The sequence below is a fragment of the Syngnathus scovelli genome, chromosome 21 (assembly GCF_024217435.2).
Source record: "Syngnathus scovelli strain Florida chromosome 21, RoL_Ssco_1.2, whole genome shotgun sequence".
NCBI classification, from domain to species: domain Eukaryota; kingdom Metazoa; phylum Chordata; class Actinopteri; order Syngnathiformes; family Syngnathidae; genus Syngnathus; species Syngnathus scovelli.
The window spans coordinates 6,209,995-6,232,806 of NC_090867.1; the positions used below are offsets into that span (position 1 = coordinate 6,209,995).

General features: G+C 42.6%; 3 protein-coding genes and 1 long non-coding RNA gene across 6 annotated transcripts in view; 3 read left to right on the plus strand and 1 right to left on the minus strand.

Moving 5' to 3' along the window:
- raraa (retinoic acid receptor, alpha a) overlaps positions 1–3,257 on the minus strand; it is a 71,337-nt gene extending 68,080 nt beyond the window's left edge. For all 3 annotated transcript variants that reach the window (XM_068649363.1, XM_049758804.2, XM_049758806.2), the window contains exon 1: positions 3,015–3,257. The gene's annotated coding sequence lies outside the window, so the exon portion shown is untranslated. The remainder of the gene's footprint in view (positions 1–3,014) is intronic.
- Positions 3,258–10,621: 7,364 nt separating this feature from the next.
- Positions 10,622–15,429, plus strand: LOC125991182 (uncharacterized). Its single transcript, XR_007489191.2, has 3 exons — positions 10,622–10,698; positions 14,655–14,728; positions 14,953–15,429. It is a non-coding gene; the product is annotated as an uncharacterized lncRNA (long non-coding RNA).
- A 4,490-nt stretch (positions 15,430–19,919) lies between these two features.
- gpx9 (glutathione peroxidase 9) lies at positions 19,920–21,113 on the plus strand. Its single transcript, XM_049758832.2, has 5 exons — positions 19,920–20,148; positions 20,301–20,394; positions 20,478–20,608; positions 20,684–20,814; positions 20,885–21,113. Exons 1-5 carry the CDS (start codon positions 19,999–20,001, stop codon positions 20,940–20,942), a joined length of 564 nt encoding a protein of 187 aa, XP_049614789.1. The 5' UTR covers positions 19,920–19,998; the 3' UTR covers positions 20,943–21,113.
- A 244-nt stretch (positions 21,114–21,357) lies between these two features.
- Positions 21,358–22,707, plus strand: ndufb8 (NADH:ubiquinone oxidoreductase subunit B8). The gene is made up of 5 exons (XM_049758834.1): positions 21,358–21,505; positions 21,721–21,847; positions 22,029–22,128; positions 22,227–22,382; positions 22,557–22,707. Exons 1-5 carry the CDS (start codon positions 21,415–21,417, stop codon positions 22,647–22,649), a joined length of 567 nt encoding a protein of 188 aa, XP_049614791.1. The 5' UTR covers positions 21,358–21,414; the 3' UTR covers positions 22,650–22,707.
- The last annotated feature ends 105 nt before the right edge of the window (positions 22,708–22,812 follow it).

Below are 22,812 nucleotides of genomic sequence, written 5' to 3' on the forward strand. Positions count from 1 at the left end.
AAAAATCATAATATTAAACCTTTGCACATTATGCGCGTTTTTTTTCACAATTTAAACCGATAGAGCACTTATTTGGCTATTTTCCGCAGTAAAAAGTTCATATTTATACCATAATTATTTTTGCTTACGTCACAGAACGGCTCATACACGCTCATTTTCAGAAAAGCCTGAGATTTTGGTTGTTGTTTAATTTCATGCTTGATGGAAGGGTCGGCACTCCAGAGACCCAGCTATTTATACACAAAAGTCAATTTTTCCATAATACGTCCCCTTTGACATTCCCACAATCATATTAGGTTTTGAGTCAAAGGGTTGTTGTGTAGCTCGAAAACGTAAACACAAGAGTTAAATGTGTATTACTCTGCAGGCTATGTAAGCGAGCTGAAAAAAAAAAAAGATTATATCCACCCATCATCATAAAATGGAGAGAATAAGTCAGGGAGTGTTCCGAATGTCTAAAGTACGGGTGGGAAAACTTAACTCACTGTACATGCAATGTTTTAAATTATGGCAAATTGTCTTTTTTATGTTTGTATGCAAACAGTTGGGTCTCTGGAGAGGACGCCCACCCATCAAGAAGGAAATTAAACATCTGCCTCTGCCTTATGCAGACCACAAATATCGAATGCACCACACAAGTTATAAAATATCCAAATTAAAGCCTTTTGTTCACAAAACTTGGTCAGTATCGACTCTGGCTGAAAATCAAGCCCAAAGAAATGGGAACAAAAGCAGGGAGCCTGCGCTTCTAAAAACAAATAAATTCTCAGAGCAACTGCCAGAAATAGCCACAAATGCTTACAATATATAACATTGTAATATTTATTTTGAATCATTATTTTCATGAATTTTGTAGGGTTTCTCATTTCTGGCTTCAACCCAAACAATAAGATTTTGTCGGTTGTCATAATAAGTTCCCGATGCCATTCCACTTTTGAGCCCAAAAGCCGAGAAACGACCACTTTGGAACGGCAAGATGCCTGGCTAGCTTTATGGCTCTATTCAAATACATGGGAAATGTTTTGCATTAAATTTTAAACAACCTGGTCCCTCCTCTGTTGCGTGACTGTGCCGCCGTGTCCTGCTGAGAGTGCCATTAAAGCCGAAAATATCCTCCACAGATTCTGCGGTGTGACTTTGACACAATGTGCCTTTGGCTTTTCTCCCATTCTGTGTTCTTATGACGAATACACTAACTAACTTGTTCTTTTTCTGCGCACATTCATTCAAAGATTTGTTCAAAGAGGGCATCTGGCTGACGTCAGTTGGGTTTAGTTTAGTCGTCAATGCTTAAAATAAACAAATAAATATATAAATGAAAGATACATTCTCATTCCTTGACACCCACGGCACTCACCAGACCAGGCCCCGCCTTTTAAAGCCGTACACACTCAAAATCACAGGTACAATATAAGAATGGCAACCTCAAGTAGACAAAAAAATGTTTCTTGTATCTAAAATACACATTATGCAAATTTTATTATCGTGTTGATATGGCTAAGTCTTGTTTCCTTTGCCGTCTTAAGAGGCTCTTATGCTGTGAGTGGCACTAAACTATGTCAGTTGTCACACATCACCATGTATGTGTGGAATGCGGCGCTCGAGGGGGTGGAGAGCGTTGAGGTGACAGGGCACGCACAGACACACACACATAATGTAACGTCGATGCTAAAAGCACACACTGGTAGAAGTGCTTGCTTTACTTTGACTTGCTAGCATTGAGCTCCAACCTAGCTTGATCTCCTAAAGCTCCAGTGAAGGAGATGAGTTTGCGATAAACACATCATGTTCATCGGTTGAAGATATAACCGCAGATAGATCCCGGTTAGTTGAACTCAAGCGGACGTACGCAATTATATCTCTGTGGCTTCAACTAAAACATGCAACGACGGTTAGATCTGAAAAAAAAAAATGGCGGGGGCACCAACCACTTTGGTGGGGCACATACCACAAAAACTGCACAACTCTGATGTGCTTCATAAAATCTAGTTTCAAAAGCTTTCAATGCACATAAATTAAAATAATCATATATTAAAATATTTTTCCTGCTCAATTTTCATTGGCTCTGAAACTCCAGTTCCATTTGATTTATTTTTAATAACAAAATTTGAATGATTCAAAACAAACCTTCTCACCTTTCACGTTACAAGCTTCCTTACACGATCCGCTTTGCTCCCAACCGCGAAACAGCCTCGGCACGCATTTACTATCCGGTACGAAAGTGCAGAACTATTTTCAAAGCGTTGTAACACTACCCGACCCGATCGATTCTTTCACCCCCCCCCCAGCATGGAGCCGCATACCACATGTGACAGGGTGGCAAAGATGGAGAGGGGGCTTTCCCCTCTGTGCAGCCGACAAAAAAGTCACCAGCTCCCTTAATGTCAGTAAACAGCGGGGCATCCAATGCAAAAATCTCGGCAGGTGTCAATCTTCTCTGGAGTGAGTGCGGCCATAGTTGTGGCAAGCTTATGTAAAGATTTGTCGGATAACTTGAGGTTGAGGTCATGCCAAGGTTTGGTGGTCAATCACCATCCACTGTGAATTTTCATTCCTCTTGTCTGCCACTGTCTGTTTAAAGCCGCATATTTATTTCAAACTCCAGACAGCCTACTATTCATCACACTGTAAACTCGCTTTTATTAGTTTGTCATTCAAACTATAAGGGGGTGGGGGGTGTCACTATTCTCTGTGGTAAGACCCAAGGCCACAAAATAAACTAAAAGCGTGAAGATATATGGACAAGTTGCACTGAAAAGCTACTTGAATTTCAACTTGTTCCTTCTTATAGCATTAGAGTGCCAAGATTAAGAATAAAATGGGGTTGAGGAGATTGCACGGAAATAGTTGGAAATGCCCCGAAAGAACATGTTTACAAACATTTGACCACACACAAAGTATCTACCCAATCACCTGCAAGAGCAAAAAAAAAAAAGCCATTATATGGTTTAATTTTCTCATTTTTTCCCTTCCCGGTAAAAAAAAAAAAAAGAAAAAAAAAAGATTTTTCAAACCTCTGACAGCCGAGTCTTTCGCAGGATTTAGTCCATCTGAAAACATGTGGTAAGCCTTGTGGAATGTTTCAAATGATTCCCAGATGTGGCTCACAGACAGGTTTAACCCATTCTTTTCCGGTTCAACGGCAACGAGGAAGGAATCCGGGACGTCTTGCACGAAGAAAGTCTGAGCCGTATCAAAAATGTTTATCCCGTATTATCTCCAACTTTGTTGGGGCCCGCTGAGCTGTTCTCAAACGGCGTAAACGAAGCTAAAAATGTCATCTTATGCTGGATTACTCAGGACCGAGTGCAAAGTCATTGCTTTTTTTTTTTTTTCCAGATGACTCAGCAATTGCAGGGTTCCGGTAAAGTACTACAAATCAATTTTATAACGAACAAAGTGACACTTTCTCACTGTATTGCTTATTTTCCCCTCCACAGCAAGCAACAAGTAAAATCACATCTCTCATGTATGCCATTATTAAGATATGATGTTTTTTAGCTTATGCAAGACTTTTTAAAGTTTTTTTTTTTTTTCAAGGTGCAGACTTCGAATTGCCGTGATGGATTATTACTGCTGTAGGAACACCCCCAAAGATGGCAATTTCAAGATAGGGAGGGCGATTCGAATCGTGCCAAGTGAGCTGCGAGATATGAGCAAGAAACTCGTGTGAACTCCCCCCCCCTCCCTCCACGCTGCCTCTCACCAACCCAGCCATCTATAAAGTAGTTGGCCTACATAGCCGTCAAGCAACATATTGGGGAGGCCGATTGTTAACTAGTGAATTGGACTGCACACGATCATCCATATTTGATTGACAAGTAAGGCGGAGCTTATCCCAGATGACATAGTTTCGGAAGAGGACCAAAGTGAAATCGATTAAAAATCGGTTTAAAAAATATTAAGCCTATTTTTGCAGATTGTGTGATGCGGAACTAAGCTAGCTGCAGAAAAAAAAAATGGAGAACATGGTAGCTGTCACTGGAGAAGCAGGATACTGTAGGCCATATGAGGCCACAGCAGGCTGGGAAAGCTTGTTACTGCTTTGAGCTTCTACATGTAAATGCACCACAACCCCCCCCCCCCCCTCCCCTTCTTTTCTCTCTTTTAACCCCCCCCCCCCTCCCACAAGCCTCCCTGAGGAAAAGAACTGTGTTTTAAAAGAAGCGCAAACAGCTGCCAACTCATTTGCCGCTGCGTTCTCCCGTTTTTCTATTTTCTGAAGGAGAATCGAGATGTAGAATGTCTTCATATGGAGATGAACTTGGATGATGCAAAAAAACATCTTTTCACCGTCACAGATATAGATTTGGCACATGAAAATACAAAAAGTAACCATTTGAGCACAAACGCCGAAGCAACACATGTAGACAGATAAAATCATAATACGCACAGGCTTGTATTGTTACGACATCTGGATTTAAACGTTCCTGCGTGTATTTTGTGTGTATCAGTGAACTTTATCAGAACAGGTGGGTGTTGTTTTCTTTTAAATCCAGGCAAGCCAGCATTTTCCCGAGGGTGTCGGTGTTTATGTACGATTGAAACCAAATGACTGAAAGTATTCTGGCTCCATACGCGTTGCCTTACGGTGTTCTTGGCAAAAAAATCCGTCCGCTTCCATATTAGCTTCTGCTAAATCTGGCAGAGATGAACACAACGCGGCAATGAAAAAGATCCTCCTCCCGGGCATCAATCCCAAACAACCATGTCATATGATAATGTCCTCCCATAAAACATGACTAGACGTCTTTCCCAAACAGCCCCCTGGCAACCTCGTATCGCACAAAACGTTAAGTTACCGACTTTCCCATTTTGGATCACCGGGGTGCCAACACGTCCCCCTTCCCAGCATCTCATCCGAGGAAACCCAGTGAGTATGTCCCTTTAATTAGGCCGCCCGTGAAAATAATGGTGCATTAATGACATTTCTAGGGGGGCCAATGAGCTGGAACAACTGAGAAAAAACTAAATCACAAATCAATTCCAACAAATGTAATTAAGGTTTAATTAGCCCCAAGGGTGCCCGCGGGAAGCTGTGGATGGGCACAACGTGGAGGAAGAGCTAGAGGGGGAAGTCAAAAAAGAAATTTCGGGAAAAGGGAAAGAAAGCAGAATCCGTGCGGGTCATGAATTGCTTGGTTTCTATTCCAGTAGTGTGGCGCTGGAGCAATAAAACAATATTGACCGGACAATGGTTGAAATCATAGCTTCCGTATGCTAAATGTGTGGCTGTTGGCACGTGCCTGGTCGGGGGGGGGGGGATTTAAAAGCGCTGGGACGTGCTAATTCTCCATAAAAAAAAAAACAGCAGCGTGTACGCTTAAAGCGCAGCAACATTGTGGTGTTAAAAAAGAAAGAAAGGGGGTAGAGGGAAAGAAAGAAAGAACAAGAGGGGGGAAAAAAAACATGCAAAAACCACAGGGAGGTTTGGAGAAGACTTAGTCCGCCTCTCGAGATGCCAGATCACACAAACTCACACTCCCACGCCAATGAATGAGCTTCATAAACTGCAATTAAAACCCCGGGCACTAATTAAGTGGAAATAGAAGCCTGTAATAAAAAATAAAAAAATATCGAAAGACAAGGGAATGAGATGCTAGCGCTTAAATAGGCTAAACATTAGCTCATATCCCAGGACAACAATGTAAACTGTGAAGTGACACAGTTAATATGCTCATGCTTGTGTCATGTGACTGCTCTCTCGATGCTAAAATATCAGCACTCTGGAAAAACTGCATCTATTCCGTGCAAGAATTCCTTGTAAAAGAGCCGCTATTCCTTCACACAGGATGGGTGGTTTCAGCACCTCTTCCTGCTTTAGGTTATTGCCAAGTATCGTCTGACATCGGGCGAGCTCGTCTTCCCCCTTAAAGGGCTGATTATAACCCACGAGGCTTTATTATAAGCTCTATTTCTTCATGCTACTTGCACGTGGAACTTACTCAAATGTCATCTGTAAAATTACAAATAGCTCCGTGAAGTCAATAAAAAAGATCAAGTATCCCTTGCCGAGTGAGTTTTTTTTTTAAATCGTGGAATCTGAGCAGGATTGACTCGCTTTAATAGCAGTCCGACGTGGTGTCCCAGGTCACCTTTCTGCTACAGGTTGTTTAATTGATTATTGATTACTGTGTTCTATTGTGGCAGTAATTTAATGGCCCAATGAAGATTGCTGATCATAATATGTCTGACTGTCAAGGCAGCCAGACTTGACAATAAAAATAACTGCATAAAAGGTTCTGTAAAATTGTTTTTAATGAAATGGTTTCTCAAAATCTAATGTATTATAATTTGGTGTACCACAAGGCTCTTTCCTAAGCCCTTTCCAATTCAAGCAAAAATACATTATGTTTTATTTTGCTGTTGTTTCTAAACTATTCTCACATTAAAGCACTACAAAATATGATATATTATGACCCTAAAATGCTACAAGGCTCTGTCCTCTGCCCCCACTCATTCTTGCCAAGACATATTTTGTATTATATTTTTCATAGCTGCCTCAGGGAGAAATAGGTTTTTGTCTGATTAATAATGTAAGGTGTGCATTAGGAGGCGGCTGTTACAACACACCGGGATCATCACGTCGACAAGGCGAGGTGCGAAGGAGGCCGCCATGACCGTGCATCTGGAGTTGACCAGATGCATTCGGAGCTCAGTGACAGGCGTAGAGATTAAGGTCACACTGTCTCACTTGGATGAGCGCCACGCGTCACATGATGCTAATGGCTCGGCAGAGGCGAGGCGTAGGTAGGCTGGCAGATGTCCACGCCAGGCTCCATGTCTCCTCCGCAAGCCAGCTCTTCTCAAGCCAAACAGATGGATAATGATATACAGAACCTCAGCCAGAGCTTTGAAAAGTCCTAAAATATTCCAACCAGCCTTTCCTTTATTATAGTACACCACTGCATCACTTTTGTTTCCCCACTTAGCTGCAAAAACACTAGTGTGCGGACAAAAAGAGGAAACGGCGAGGGGAAGTCAATTTAAAACGGCACACGACAACGATAAAATACAAGAGACGTAATATAAATAGTAAACAGTGTGTCGAAACGGGCATTGCTGCTTAAAGAATAATCCTAAATTTACTTTGGGATATTTTTAAATAGACGTGCTGCGGTGTAATGCTCACTTGCGCTTCAGTGATCCTAAAAGCAGACGTTAAACAACACGAGAGCAGGAGGACAGCGGAAGCGGCCGGTGGGCAGAACTGAACTGACTGCGCTTGTAGTAAGCAGCCTCCCGGGAATCACTGGAAACAAGATCATGAGTCCACGTTTCTCGACAGTGACTGTCCTAGTTTCAGGGATACAGTCTATCCATTCTCTCCCACCCCACCCCCCCCCCCCCTGTCATTTTTTCCTGTTTTGTGTCATTGTTAGCGGCTACATGAAGTTGGCTATCAAAGGTCACATTTTGAAAATTTGGTACCTTCTCTCTCGCTGTCTGCCTCTCACTTCCTGTCTTGTCCACAATTTTTGGCCACCAGAGTGGAAAGTTGGCCTGTCACATGATATTATGGGTGACAAAAGAGTATTACGGTTGGCATGGAAAAGAAAAAATAATTCCAATTGTATTATTTTCAGGTCATTGATTCCAGTAGTTGTGAAACTCTTCTTTGATTTTTTCCAAATTAGTGCTCTATACTTCCCCTTAGTGGCCAAGTCGGCGCGCCAGCATTGTATTACATTAACATTCTATTTCCAAGGGCTTGTTTTCTTATTATAACACATTCCAATTTTTTTATTGTTTTTGGCAAGGAGGCTGGAAATGATTGCCGTAATGGCATCCATTTATTTCAATCTTTTTTTTTTCAAAATTGTCACAATTGTGCAATTTTTTTTTTCACTGTGGCTCAAATCCTCCTGCAAAGGGGTTATGTTGAGCAAAAAAAAAAAATGAAAAGATAGAAAAATCCAGCCAGGCAGCATTAGCGCGCTTTTCTGTCAGTCTTTCCCTCCTTTTTAAGGATGTGAGAAAAACCAGCCAGAAGAGAGGGTTTAAAAATCCAAGCGTGGAAGGCGCCAGGAGAGTTTTTCGAAACAGCTTGGGTAAAAAGAAACACTCAACCTAAAAACTCCGCAGAGGTTACACGAGGACTGAAATATTCACAGCGTGTTCTAGTTTAGCTTATAAAACTAAAAAGAGGGGAAGGGAGGACAACAGGTTTGTTCATTTGTTAATCCCCTAAAGCTCTCGCTACCTCTCATCTGTTCATCCTCTCGCTCCACGAAGACCCCCAACCCACTTTAGTATGATAAGATTTCCCCGGAGATGCTTAAGAATTCAAGGTCACCTCTTGACAAAGCATCACAAAGCATTTTGCAATATGTAACGCATTTGGCGGCCATTTTGATGTGTGGGATAAATTGTTTCAAATAAGCTCTTATGCAATTGTGATATGATATAAAACTCTTATTTGAACACACGTTAGCCACTGACAGTGACGTACGATTCGCGGCCGTCAGCCAAGTGAACATCGATCAGCGCAGGCTGTCGGGAACGCACAAGCCAATCAATCACGTCTATTGATCGAGCCCTCGTTGGAGGAAAATATGTGTATAGTCCAAAATGGCCGCTGTCTGCTGGTATAAACAGGATATAATTTGAGTGTCAGGTTTAAAATGACAAGAAATGAGTTGCTGAGAGACCCAAATAATCGGCAAGAGGGATTTCAAGCACGTGTGAACACATCAAGGCCTTACTCAAGGTCTCCATACATGCGCTTGCGTGATGTATGCAGGTTATTATCCGGGACAAGGACGCTCCGTTTCCCCATTAACGTAAATATCACATGACCTACAAGTGAGAAGAACCAAAATTGAATATGAGCCCATCGTTCATCTTCAAAGTTCCAATATCAACACAAAACACCAGGATCGGATCTTAACCGATCCAAATCATATCTTATGAGCTCCTCCGCTCAGATTCGAGCAAACTCGGTATTGCGACGTGATGAATGATAAATAAAATTTTATTGGAACAGCAGTGGAAAAAAAGATTATGCGATTTGGGCCAGAGACTGCAAATTGCGATTATCTTGCCTCATGCCCCAAAACAAATTAGAGCCAATACTTCTCTTGGCGCCTCCGGAGTGTGCAATGAGAAAGACAGAGTGGGAGAAAAGATAGAAAGACGAGGAAGAAAACACAAATGATGGCTCGCTAGCGGGGGTGAAGTGCACTCCGGCTCATTTTATGTATCCGAGGGGGGGGGCAAGGAGAACGCAGCAATCAAGCACGGGGCCTTAAAAAAATGCAGGAGGGGAAAATTAGAAGACCTTCCCTTTCTTGAAAAGGCCAGAGGAGAAAAGCCCGTCTTTTATGGGTCGTGAACAATATCCTGCATTCTTTCTGAGAACTGCAAGACAAGGCGCTTTGGCGTACAACCCCCCCCCCCCCCCCCCCCCTCCCTTCCCGGGCATCCTCACACATATGTTGCAGCACATAGGTGTACACACACAAAAAGGCACATGAAAGGATGTGGGCTGTCTGTGAGAGTCTGTGTCTTTTTATCAGGTGAGGGCCAAGCAGGGAGGGGGCGGTGTAAGATTTATCTGCTGCTGTCGGAAAACTTTGACCCCAAAGTTGTAAATCTGTCAAAGGAGTCTAGCCAGCTCAACAGGAAACACGGAGAGGAAAGGGGGAGGGTGTGGAGGGGGAAGGGCACTGGGGGGCAAAAGGCACACCCACGGGCTCAAGCGTTTCAAAAGGGCCACCTTTCAGAGTGTCCCTCCCGCCATGTTTACAATCCTGAAAGTGATCTCACACAGCTGGCAAAAAACACCCCTCCAGGCACCCCCCCTCGCCCACCTTCAGATTCAGCACAGATTCATTTCCATTGACTCAAGTACAGGACAGAGAATGAGGTTAGTAAACAACTTAACTGCGATCACACCCACAACGGCGCAAACGCCCCTTTCTGTCTATACCAAAAGACGCATGTTTAGTAACATGAAAATTTCACCGTCAAGGCGTTGAATGGAAACACCCCACTCGCCCCCTCCCACTGTGGAAATCCAAAAGTACAGTTCCAAACAATTGCACGGGGGAGCTCATTTTACTTGGGCGGAGTTGCGGCACGGGTGGCGTGTTATGACAGGCTGACGGGACCCGGCATCTTTCTGTGCCAGCTGTGCGGGCCAATGTTACACATTCGTTGGGGGAATAACAACATTTATGAGTGTGTCCTGGGAAACCTCTGCACCATGGCAAAGAGTGGCATGCGGCCTGGGAATAGTTCAGTTAACCATCTGGCCGCAAGCTCCACTTTACAATAGTGAGTCTGTGGGCAGTCACCGATTTGCAGATTTCCCTCAAAATCGTTTACTGAGATCATCCCAGAGCGATTGGTCAACATTAACCTTCACATTGCATCACCTCCATCCCCTCCCGAGAACAAAACGACAATGAAAATCTATCGTGTCGCCGAGTTCAACGGAGGACATAAAGTGTGGCGGCCCGGTGGGATTGCACATAAACGAAGCTGTGAAGTCCAACAAACAATGGCCCGCTGTTTGCTCTGCCTTAATTTGGATTGACATGGCTGCCTGCTGACAAACAAGGGGGGGAGGGGGGGGGGGGGGAGTCCACGGCGGCGGCTATTTCTGCAAATGCGTGCATGCACAGTACAGTTAGTGTGTAAATGACAAATAGAGAAGCCAAACCGGGTCAGAGCTCAGCGAGACAGACACTGAATGTAAGCACACACACACACACACTTCTCACATGACTGTGCACGAGGGATTTTCATGCTTTCACTGACTGAAAGAGAGAAAGAGAGGTGTGAAGCCTCAGTCACGCGATGCCACTCTGTCTGGCCTGGTTTGCTGCGTGTGTGCGTGTGTGTGTGTGTAAGTAAGGGTGGTGCAAATTCAGCAATACGACTCAAGCACACAGGAAATCATCATTTTGACACCACCTTTTTTATTCTTGGAAAAAAATCAAAAGTAGCAAGAATTTACACGACCAAAAAAAAAAAAAAAAAAAAAAGGAGGTTTATTAGGATTGAAGTTTGCTGCCCAAGTCAAATTGAAATACGCCATTACTAGTTCTTCCTCCAGACTTGTCGGCAGCAGACTTGGAGCATGTAAGCGTGCACACAGGCACATGTGTTGGCACGGCGGGAGCGACGGAGCTACAGAGGGCATTAGAGGCCACGTTTGGGGAACTTGTTATGGTAACAGATACATGTGTGCTTTCATACGAGGGGAAGTGAAAGCTGAAGGCTGCAGCTGTTGGCTTCTCTGCGGTTTCTGCATGCGTTAGTGTGTGCGTGCATGTGCGTGTGTGTGTGTGTCACCCACAAGAGAAAGGAAGTGAAGAGCAGAAATTGCTCATGTGCCACAATTATTGGGATCTGGGTATGACACTTCTGTTTTTTCTTTTTTTTTTTCTTTGGGTGAGCACATTGGACCGCCACCAGAACGAAGACATCAGCGCCATGTACGCATGAGTCATCTGTGCTCTGAAATTTTTAGTACTTCATAAGGTCATAATGACTGCTACTTACAAGCAAGACCCCCTCCGAGAAAAAAAAAAAAAGACCCCATTGTTTTTTCTGTGCCCCTCATTTATAGGAGCAAACACGATTGTAGACAGAGAAAGAAAACACGCTTGCATTCACACGAAAAAAAAAAAAAAAAAGCAGACACACAACGCAGACTAGTTGAGCGAGGTGGAGGTTGATGTTGGCTTGAACCCAAATACCCCCGCATTTTACAACCCCCCCCCCCCACAGACTCCCACTCTTAAGCCCCGAGCTCCACTATGAAATCAACAACGGGGCTTGCAGGAAATGAGAGATCTCCACAGGAGATAGTGAAGGAGGAGACGGCTCCAAAAAAAAAAAAAAAACCCCAAACTTTTCACTATTTGGCATGCAAATGCAAAACTGTTTATAATGTGCTTGATGTGCGTCTGGCCTTCTTCTTGTTTTTTCTGGCCGCCGAAGTCAAAGTGGGCGAGCGAGCGAGCTTTTCCAACATCTCTAAGAAGAGGTGGGGGACTCAAGTCACATGACTGGACTTACTTATATGTAAAGCGCTTTATTGCAGCTATTGCAGGCCTACTCCTGCTTTTACTCTCCCGCCTCAACGACGTGAATTCCGGGTATGGGAGATATGATTATAATCTTTCCCGTAACTCTCACACGCAGTGGTTCCGTGTTGTAATTTTCATGTACGCGCCAGTGTTTGCAGCCGCAGATAAGCAAGCACCCACGCACTTGGGAGGGGGGGGGGGGGGGAGGCTTGGGGGCTCGCTTAATGGCTTTTTAAATTTCCACCGAGTGAGTGACTTACAACTTTGGAGAAGAACAGCTGTTCCTGATTTGGGGAACAAAGAAAGGGGGGGGAAGGCAGCGATCTGAAACTGGACTGGCCTCTACTTTAATGGCCTAAAATCCGCTTGTGTGTGTGTGTGTCTGTGGTCATCTTTCATGCTCTGACTCTGCTGTGTAATCTCTCCTGAGTGTGTGTTTGTGCACGTGTACACGTTGGAGGGCAACAGGATACAAGTCCACAGCCATAGATTACCGTCACAGAGCGAGCGAGAGCAGAATTACGGCCAAGCGACACTGAAGGTCAACTCATTTGGGGCTGAAAAGAGAGAGAGAGGAGAGGAAACAAGGGAGAAGGCGAGATTCTAAGCAGGGGGAGGGAGGGGGGGGGTATAAGGGAGATGAGAGATTAAGGCCATCCGAGCATTGAAAAATCTAACATCAGCCAGGTGGAAAAAGTCCAAGTTGTTTTGATCCAAGTCGAGCGAGGCTACGGGGCGGCAAGTTGAAACGTCGTCTCGCCGATTTTTTGGAGTCGAACCTTTTATGGCCCGGTTCCATCTCCTGAAATACTGCGGCGTGACCCCACCCAGCTCACGCTCACTCGCTCATTTTGGGATTTTTCAGAGGCTTACAGTCATTTCCGGGAGAGTAACCTTAACTATTTATTTGCTCAGACCGTGACTCTCTCCTCATTGCGGTCACTTTATCCAGGGGGGGGTCCTTGGTTTACGACAGCGTGTCGTTTCTATGGCGACAATGTTTTTATATCTAAGTCATAATTAAGTGTATGAAAAACATTTTAAATGACTCTGACTCTGACCAGTCAACCTCCTACTAATTGTACATTCTCTAATTAAACTGTATGCATTTTAGATTTAATACAGAGCAGAAGTCTGCATCGCCAATAACAGCCGATTCGATCCATTTATATTAATGATCTTCAGATAATTTGCTGAAATGTATTGCCTACTCTTAAATATATACCTAATGTGTAATTAAGTGCTTGGTCAAAAAATAAAAGTGACCAAACGTCTAGCACGCTCCAAAAACGGAGACCCACAAGTGAACAAGCTGTCCCTAATTAAATGCACGTTGGTTTGAAACATGTCCATGAAAGTCACACACACACACACACCCCACGCTCGGTTTCCTGCCGCTTGCTTTTCCTCCGAGGCCCCCTTGTAAAACATAGTAGGTCATGTCCATTTTTTGTACATTTTCCACTTTGTGTAGTTGAAATCAGTCTAATGTGTTTGAGGCGCTTCAAACCCAGTGAGTGATGACGCTCCCTTTTCGAGACACCCGCCTCTGACTTATGAGAGCTGACGTGCATATGGCACACACTCATCCTGGTAGTACTCAAAGAAAATAAGAGAGTACATTATGTAAAAAAAAAAAAACTCGTATGTCAAGGCAGCACTTTGTGACCTTACAAAGGTCACGGTTTGTCCCTTCAACGTCAACGCGGTTACTCGTCTGTGTCACGCATGTTCTCTTTCAAGAATGCACCACTTTGTCAAGATGAAGTCTGTCAATGTCACGCCGGTGATGCTGAAGTGTCCTTTGCAAATACCTTAACCCCGTCGTCCACCTCCTCCTCTCGCTTCATCTTGCTCGTCCCACATGTCAAATCGTATTTTTTTCAAGCAGCTCCTTTAAAAGGGCAGAAGCTCGGTGAATTGATGCGGGTCGCTCACACGGGGGGGGCAAGGACGAGAACACTTGAGCGAGCATCGGGGGAGGGGAGAATAAGTGAACAAAGACGATGCGAAAAAAAAATCTAAATCTATACAAAAAAAAAAATAGAGGACTCACTCAAGCTGATGTCTCTTATTATTTGGAGTTTGCAGTCAAGCTGTGCAAGGACAACCCCTATTGGTGGATAATGTGCACTGTTCTAAAATGGCAACTATTATATTTTTGAATTCCTTGAAATCTTCTGCTAGGCTTTTTTTTTCTGCCATCTAATTGGTTAATGGAGGGAAGAAGGGCTTGGTGTCAAAAGGGAAATCCCATGCGCCTCTCAGGCTTGCTCCATGCCCACTGGACTGGAACAAGGCCAAAATACAGTAGAGGCAGCCTCACATGCCATCCACCCACGCGTCCACTGGACTGGAGAAGATCCAAGATGGATGCCTCCGGCGGGTGGCAGTGCTGTGAAATGCACACTATTAGACATGGAAGTGGCCAGACAAGGTCATAGCGCGTTTAAATCGAGCACTTTACATAAACCCCCTGCGTCAACAAAACTCTCTGACTGGTGGCGCCAGATTCCACAAGTGGCGCCGCCAGCGTGTTGGCTTTTAGCAAAAGTAAAAACACAGGAGTTGTTTTTTTAAAATGCTGCCTTTCTTTTTTTTTTTTTTTTCAAGCGCACTGATCCACAATGCTCGCAAGACGTCCCCCGAGGAGAGAGAAAAACACACAAGATGGATGCAAGGAGGAGGTAGGGAGAAAATATAGACAGGGTGTTCCGTCTTAATATAGATTTGTCTGCATGAAAGGTCAAAATTGGAAGCACGCTTCAGCCATGACACAAAATAACTTCAATAAGCACAAACAGTGGATTTAAAACGTGCACAATTTCTGATATATTTGTGGTTTAAATGTGTGGTGGGAATATTTTTCATGCCCTCGTGTGGTGCAATAACAAGATGTCTTCTTGCATAGGAAAATCTACAACAGGCTGCAAAATATTGAAAGTAAACTTTCAGTAAAGCTTGTTAAAAAGAGACGGCAATATGAGGCGAAGTGTTGCACCATCACTCAGCTTTGACCAGACACTCGCCGCCAGCTTCAAAACTTCTCCTTGTCTGGTGTGAATATATAAAATACAGAAAGAAGAGAGCGAGAGAGAGAGAGAGAAGGATGGTGTTTAAAATTCCCGCTCTCCTCATCTGACCATCAGTGAAGGTTAAAGATGAACTGGGGACAGCCCCCAAAATGTCAAAAGACTGACTGCTGAGAGGAAGAAGTGGGGAAGTGAAGAAGAAGATGTCTCAAGAGGCCGGGTGGATGAAGTTATTAAAAAAAAAAAAAGAAGAAATCTTGCATAACAGGATGTTGCATAATGCGTCCCACTTCTTACAACGTCACTCTCGGATGCACGTTAGTACCCCACGCGAGACGGCGAAATGGGGGTTTGGAAGGGAGGGTGGGCTGAGGGGAATATGGAGTCTTCTGTCTCCGAGCAGAAGATGTGGAGTGACGGAAGTAGACAGCCAATAGGGTGAGGGCGCCGTGCAACACAAGTGTGTGTGCGTGTGTGTGTGTGTGTGTGTGTGTGTGTGTGTGTGTGACGGTGGGTGGGCAAGTGTGGTCCGTACTGGTATTTCTGCCCTGTCACATCGTGTTAGTGGCCAGCCGTGCACAACGCAGCACTCTGCACACAAACACACACACACACACTGTAGATACCACAGGAGGATATCCAAAGCCCCAACTTCCCTCCCATCCATCCACTCATTTATCCATCAATATGGCAGCCCATAATAATCCTCATGCACAAGTATTTTGCCCCAGTTGGGAGTAATGTCAAATTCTTTATGCGTCATTAAAAAATAAAATAAAATTATATTTTGGGGCTCTCTAATTCTATTTTATTCTTATTTTTTTTAATTTTTAAATTTCCCTTGGAGGGATTTTAAATTCTTATCAAACATTCACCAATTACACTACAAGTACACAATATTCTAAGTTGGGATACTGAAAATCAAAATTAAAAAATGCTGAATATTTACACACCATTTTAAAAAAAAGGAATGCGGCTGTTTGCAAAAAACGAACACGGCGTAAACAGGAATATTTTATGGAAATTCATTTTCCACCTGCTGTATACAACTTTTTTTTTAATATATATATTGCATGAATTACCCCACGCATGACAAATGGATTGCAGATAAATGAGAAAGACCGGTGAAATATGGAAATTTACAAAGGCGGGTAATCACCACAAATTCATCAGTTGGCAGACAAGGAGATTTTTTTTTTTAAAACTGCATACATAAAATCACTCAATTGTATGCAAATTGAGTTAAATTATTTAAACATCTTATAATTAAAGGTAGTTTTTCCCACCGTGCTGATTGGCTCATACTCGACAAAGTCCCTCAAGCAGTAAGAACGAGGCGGCAAAAGTCAGAAACACCTTCTTCAGAATTTGTACGAGTGGGCAGAAAGGTTTAATGTCAGCTTGGGGAGGCAGGTAGGCAGCTTCTTAATGTCTCATTCGAGCTGAAAGCAAAAGAAAGAGAGCGAGAGACACTTCCAGAAGGATTTCATCACTTCCATCTCCCGCTGCATGTCGTTTTGAAAGAAGGCGACGACGCATGACCTACATTTTTGAGGCGGGCTCCGGCGGCAAGGCCCTGCGCGCAATACAACAAAAATAAAATAAAATAAAAACACACCACCAAAGTGTCATCATAGGGGAAATAGTTTTTTTGGATGACTGGGGGGAAAAAGGTAGAGAAGCAGACGAGACAAGGAGGAAGTTTTTGACGCTAATCCTCCTTCTCCTGTTTATATAACGCACATCTCCTATTCTATTCCGTGCACTTCATAGCTTTGCTAATCTGCATATATGATTCATCCAGGGAACAGCAGGAGGTGTGTGTGCTCATGCAAGTGTGTGACTGTGTGTGTTTACTTGTGGGAAGAGCGTTTGAAGAGTCCTAAGCTTCTTTGCGGCGTATTTAGACGACTTTGGATGCGTGACTGTTCAAATCTCCTGTAAAGATAGTACCATTTGTAAATAAAATAGTCAATTGAGAAAGATGGACGCCAATGAAATGAAAGTATCCGAGGTAATGATTGACATTCAAGAACAGGCACATTTGATTTTTGTAGAAATTGCTCAAAATTTGAAAGTTTGGAAAGGAGAATTTGTTTTGAGGCCATATTACATTAGCAGGCATATGCTCACATAGCCACTAGGTGGTGCTCAAGTATGAACGACCGAAAAGTTGAATTAATGAATGAAATGTTTCATTTATTAATTAAATATGAAATATGAAAGTTCTTTTTTTTTTTTTTTTTACTTCTTAGTCATAAAACCTGTCCCGAATTTAATGAACACTTAGGCCTACTATGCTACTATTCTAGTTGGGGTAAAGGGTTGGAAAAGTCTTGCTATCGCTGCACACTGACTTGATTGCTGACTTCACACAAGATTTAACTTTTTGTTTAACTATTCCCCTTTCCTTCCTGGAACGATTGGAAAAAGATAAATCAAAACCCAATTTGTCCATCCTTCCATGATAATTCATTCCACTGTGTGTTCAAGTTGGAGCCATATCATACATAAGCCGATGTTCTTGGCGCCACGCTTTGATCAAAACAGGAAATCTCTTGTTATGAGAAGAAGCCCTTTAAACACAGATGTTGCACTGACGCGCGAAGCATAACAATTTACTTAATGGACGCGTAAAATGCAGAGCCAAGACGAGCAGCCAAGAAGTATTGTTTGGTGATTGTCTTCGTCCCTTCTGCTCTTCCTACACGCACACACAAAACGAGGTTTAGTGAGGCCTTGCCCGAAGGCCTCATGCAATATTTTTCTTGAGAAATTGAGGGAGACAGCAAGAGAGGCAGTGGCAATATGTCACTGTAAATGCTGCCATCACAAAGCACACCCTGTGGCGAGAGAAACCGAGGAGAGGTGGGGAAGGGGTGCGGGCTGGAGGTGTGATGTGCGGTGACGTCGTTCACTTAAGAAATGACATTAGGGCGGAGAGAGGGGGGAGGTATTTCGGGTCCTGTACTCTAGTTTCACAGTCCAAAAAGATTCATGACAGGCTTTAAAGGCTAAATTCTCCAACCATTCTCCACTTTGGTTTATTCTGCTTGGTGCCATGTAATGGAAAATATAAATATAGATAGCGCTCACTTTCTTCAGAGCCACGCTGCGGGGCAAAATGCCACATACACGTAAGGTACTGGACTGCGTAACCGGGTGAAATAATGACTGAAATGATGTTTTGCATTGTACTGTCGCCCCCTTGTGGTTAAAGTCTGAAACACATGCTTAAACCATCAAATACATATAACTAATGTAACTATAAATATAACTATAACAGGATAAATATATAAATATAAATATAAATAGCCCTCACTTTCTTCAGAGCTATCCTGCGGGGCAAAATGCCACAAACAGGGACTGGTCTGCGTATCCGGGTCAAATAATGACTGAAATTATGTTTTGCATTGTACTGTCGCCCCCTTGTGGTTAAAGTCCGAAACACATGCTTAAACCATCAAATACATATAAATAATATAACTAGTGTAACTATAATTATGACTATAACAAGATAAATATATGAATATACATATAAAATATATATGGATATAAATACAAGTATGCGTAACCATGTGAAATGATGAATGATGATAACTAATAATATCACTACAACTATATAAATATAAATATTTTAACTCGTCGCGGGGGTTAGTGGTGTGTTCACGGTCATGATCTTGGGTTGGCAAATGAAATTGGTTTTGTTATTTATTCATATATCTATCTAAATATAACCATAAATATAAATATAGTATATGTATAAGTGTAAGTATGAGTTTATATTTATATATTATTATTATTATTATTATTATATCATTATAATATAATATTATTATATATTAATATGTTTTATTATTGTATTATTATCATTATATAATAATATAATAATATAATAATATTATTATAATATTATAGTAATATAATAATATATTGTTATATATTATATATTTTTATATATATTTATATATTTACCTTGTTAGAGTTATAATTATAGTTACATTAGTTAAATTTGTTACATGTATGGGCGGCTCGGTGGCGCACTGGGTAGCACGTCCGCCTCACAGTTAGGAGGGTGCGGGTTCGATTCCACCTCCGGCCCTCCCTGTGTGGAGTTTGCATGTTCTCCCCGGGCCCGCGTGGGTTTTCTCCGGGCACTCCGGTTTCCTCCCACATTCCAAAAACATGCTTGGTAGGCCGATTGAAGACTCCAAATTGTCCCTAGGTGTGAGTGTGAGTGCGATTGGTTGTCTGTCTCTGTGTGCCCTGCGATTGGCTGGCAACCAGTTCAGGGTGTCCCCCGCCTACTGCCCGATGACGGCTGGGATAGGCTCCAGCACGCCCGCGACCCCCGTGGGGACTAAGCGGTTCAGAAAATGGATGGATGTTACATGTATTTGAGTGATGTATTTAAGCATTTGTTTCAGACTTTTACCACAAGGGGGCAACAGTACAATGCAAAACATCATTTCAGTCATTATTTCACCCGGTCAAGCAGTCCATGGCCTTACGTGTACGTGGCATTTTGCCCCGCAGCATGGCTCTGAAGAAAGTGAGAGCTAAGAACGACGTGTGCAGAACAAGCGTACTAGTTTACGGTACTCCATATAGGCTATACTGATATTTATATTTATAGACCCCCTATGATGCGGCCCTAAATGCACTTGTCAATGCTTTGTGAGTATAGTAGATTTAAATTCTCCAATATAGTCTACATTTATTTTGATATGGTTTGCACCCCATGCAGATGTTATTGTCCTATTCCTGAACAAATGACCAATGTCCTGCTTGCTCACCTCTTCCCACAAGAACAAAACATTCAGTCACGCCGAACATTTGCTGACCCGTGTGTTTGTTTCAGTGAATGGGGTCGCTTAGTAGAACTCCTCACTCCCGGGCCAGTGTGTGCTAGCAAAAACATTTGCATGAACCCAAATAGGAACATGGCGAATAAATCGATCTACGATTTTTCTGCCGAGACTCTTGATGGAGTGACTGTGCCGCTGGGCGATTTCCGGGGTAAGGTGCTTCTCGTTGTCAACGTGGCCACCTTCTGAGGGTCAACTATAGAGGAGGTAATTATATTGCATCAATCTTCTGGACTCCGTTTGATAGATTTTTGTTGTCCATCGTCTGTGTTCAGCTAATCTTCCAAAGCGCTTCAGCAATGGAAAAGTTTCATTAACCAATCCAAAGATGATTTTTCTATCCTCTGATTGGTTTTTAGTACCATCGACTTAATGCACTCATGGACATGTTTGGTGACCTCAACTTCACCGTGCTGGCCTTCTCCTGCAACCAGTTCGGCCTTCAGTCGCCTGGTAGGTCCCCTTATTCTATTGGGACCATGTCAGTCCTCCTCACCAGCATGTCTCTCTTGTATTTGTGCTTTTTGTCTTTTTAGAGGTGAATCATGAAACATTAAACCTCCTTAAGTATGTGAGACCTGGAGGGGGATTTGTGCCAAAGTTTCCCATATTTGGTAAGGTGGAGGTGAATGGAGTCAATGAGGAACCGCTGTTCTCCTACCTTAAGGTATTACGAATGAGTCAACCCATTGAGATATTTATTGTAAAATGGCAGCTTTTATCATTTACCTCAATCTCACAGGAATCATTGCCCTTTGTGAATCCTGTCATTGGGGACATAAAGAAGTTCTACTGGTCACCAATCACGGTCAATGATATCCGATGGAATTTTGAAAAGTTTCTAATCACTGCTGACGGCAAGCCCTTCAACAGGTAAAGTTGCTTCAAGTTGTTTAGTGATAATCATAATTTTCACAAGAGTGCTTAATTCACTTTGCCACAGATATGAACTTCATTGTCCCATTGACAAAGTTGAGATGGACATCGCCGAGCTTCTCTAACCGACTCTTGTCAGTCTACCAGTGGTGGCAGCATGACGATCCCTCAGTAAATGCACATTTGTGCCCCTGAGATGGATCTGATGATGAGTAGGAACAGGTCTCGGAGCTAGAGTGCATTCACTTTGGGAACAAATTCCTCTCCACCACCAATAAAAGACTATTAAATATGAATGAATCAATCTCTGCTTTCTTTCATGACACTCAGAAAATATTTTTTTATTATAATATAAAAATAATAATTATGTCATTATTATATTTATTATAATAAACACCCAATTATAAGAATTTGTGTCATAATTGTCGTAGTATTGTAGTAAAACAATTGACTTTAACTAGCATAATAATAAATATTTACAGTACTGTGCTGCATAGGGTTATATCGGACTATTAATTTTGGCTCTGAGGGAGACCCGTACCTCGGCCTCGCGCATGCGCATTTTCTTCCCCGTCGGTCTACAAGGCAACAGTAAACATGGCCGTCGTTGGTTTACGGCGATGGGCCCAAGCTCTTTCAAAAGGGCAAGGGTCCGGGATTTCAGCTCTTCTTTCTGGATCGAGAGCAGGTAAGATTAGCTGTTGCGTTTAATCATGTGAATTTGATTATTGTAATCAAATAAACGCGTTTTGTCCACTGTTTGGGAACCTAAATCGACATAACCTTGACCTGCTAACGTCAGTTTGAGCTAAGCAGTTAGCAACTTCAGAGGGTGAAGAATTACAATAGTTATTGCGCTCAGCGTATTTTGAATCATGTTTTTTATTTTTTTTATGTCTTCAGCATCTGGTGTTTCAAAGGCCGATCTACCCGGCGCGTACCCTAAGACTGCAGAGGAGAGAGCTGCTGCAGCAAAGAAGTACAACTTGAGGGTTGAGGACTATGAGCCGTATCCAGACAAAGGAGAGGGGTACGCCTTGATTACTGCAATATTAGTTTAATTTGGTTGAATGTAACTTTTATTTATGTGATTTTACAGTATACTCACTGTATTGTGGAAAAGTAGGCCTACTGTCACCAGTGCAGTTTTCAATGCCATTTTGTTATACGTTTTCTCATCATGATCTCTTCAATTTGTTTGATTCTTGCAGCTATGGTGATTACCCTAAACTTCCTGACCGATCTCAGCAAGAGAGGGACCCCTGGTATCAATGGGACCACCAAGACCTGAGGAGGAACTGGGGAGAGCCGGTAAAAAGCACAAGATGATGAGCAACTTTTTGTTCTTCCACATGGAAGTTGTATGTTACAGTCAATCAGGCATTTTTTTTTCCTTTCTATATTTCTAGCTACATTGGGATTTTGACATGTACATCAGGAATCGTGTGGATACATCTCCCACTCCTACGTCCTGGAACAGCATGTGTAAACAGCTGTTTGGTTTCATCGGCTTCATGTTGTTCATGTTTTACGTCGGGGAGAAATTTCCTTGTTACCAGGCTGTTGTAAGTACAAACCACAGCACTTAAATGTTGACTTTATCATGTGCCAATAGACCCTTCTACTGTGTTGTCACTGTTAAAATTGTTGTCTTGTTTTATGAAACGTTTAATGATGTGTTGTAATTAGTGGTATTTTTAAGTGTTTATTTAATTATACAGTGATTTTCTCCATTCCAGGCACCCAAACAGTATCCCTACAACAACTTGTACTTGGAGAAGGGTGGAGATCCTGAAAAACAGCCTGAGGAAGTGAAGAATTATGAAATATAAATGCTATTGTCCTCCATGTGTATATACATTTGTCAAGAATAAAAACCTCTACCTAGTACACATTTTTTTCCTGTCGTTAGTTTAGAATTTTGCTTGTTGTACCAGTAATATTAATATGGGAATGTAATTTGTGCAAAGTGACTTAAGATTAAGAAGTGTAAAT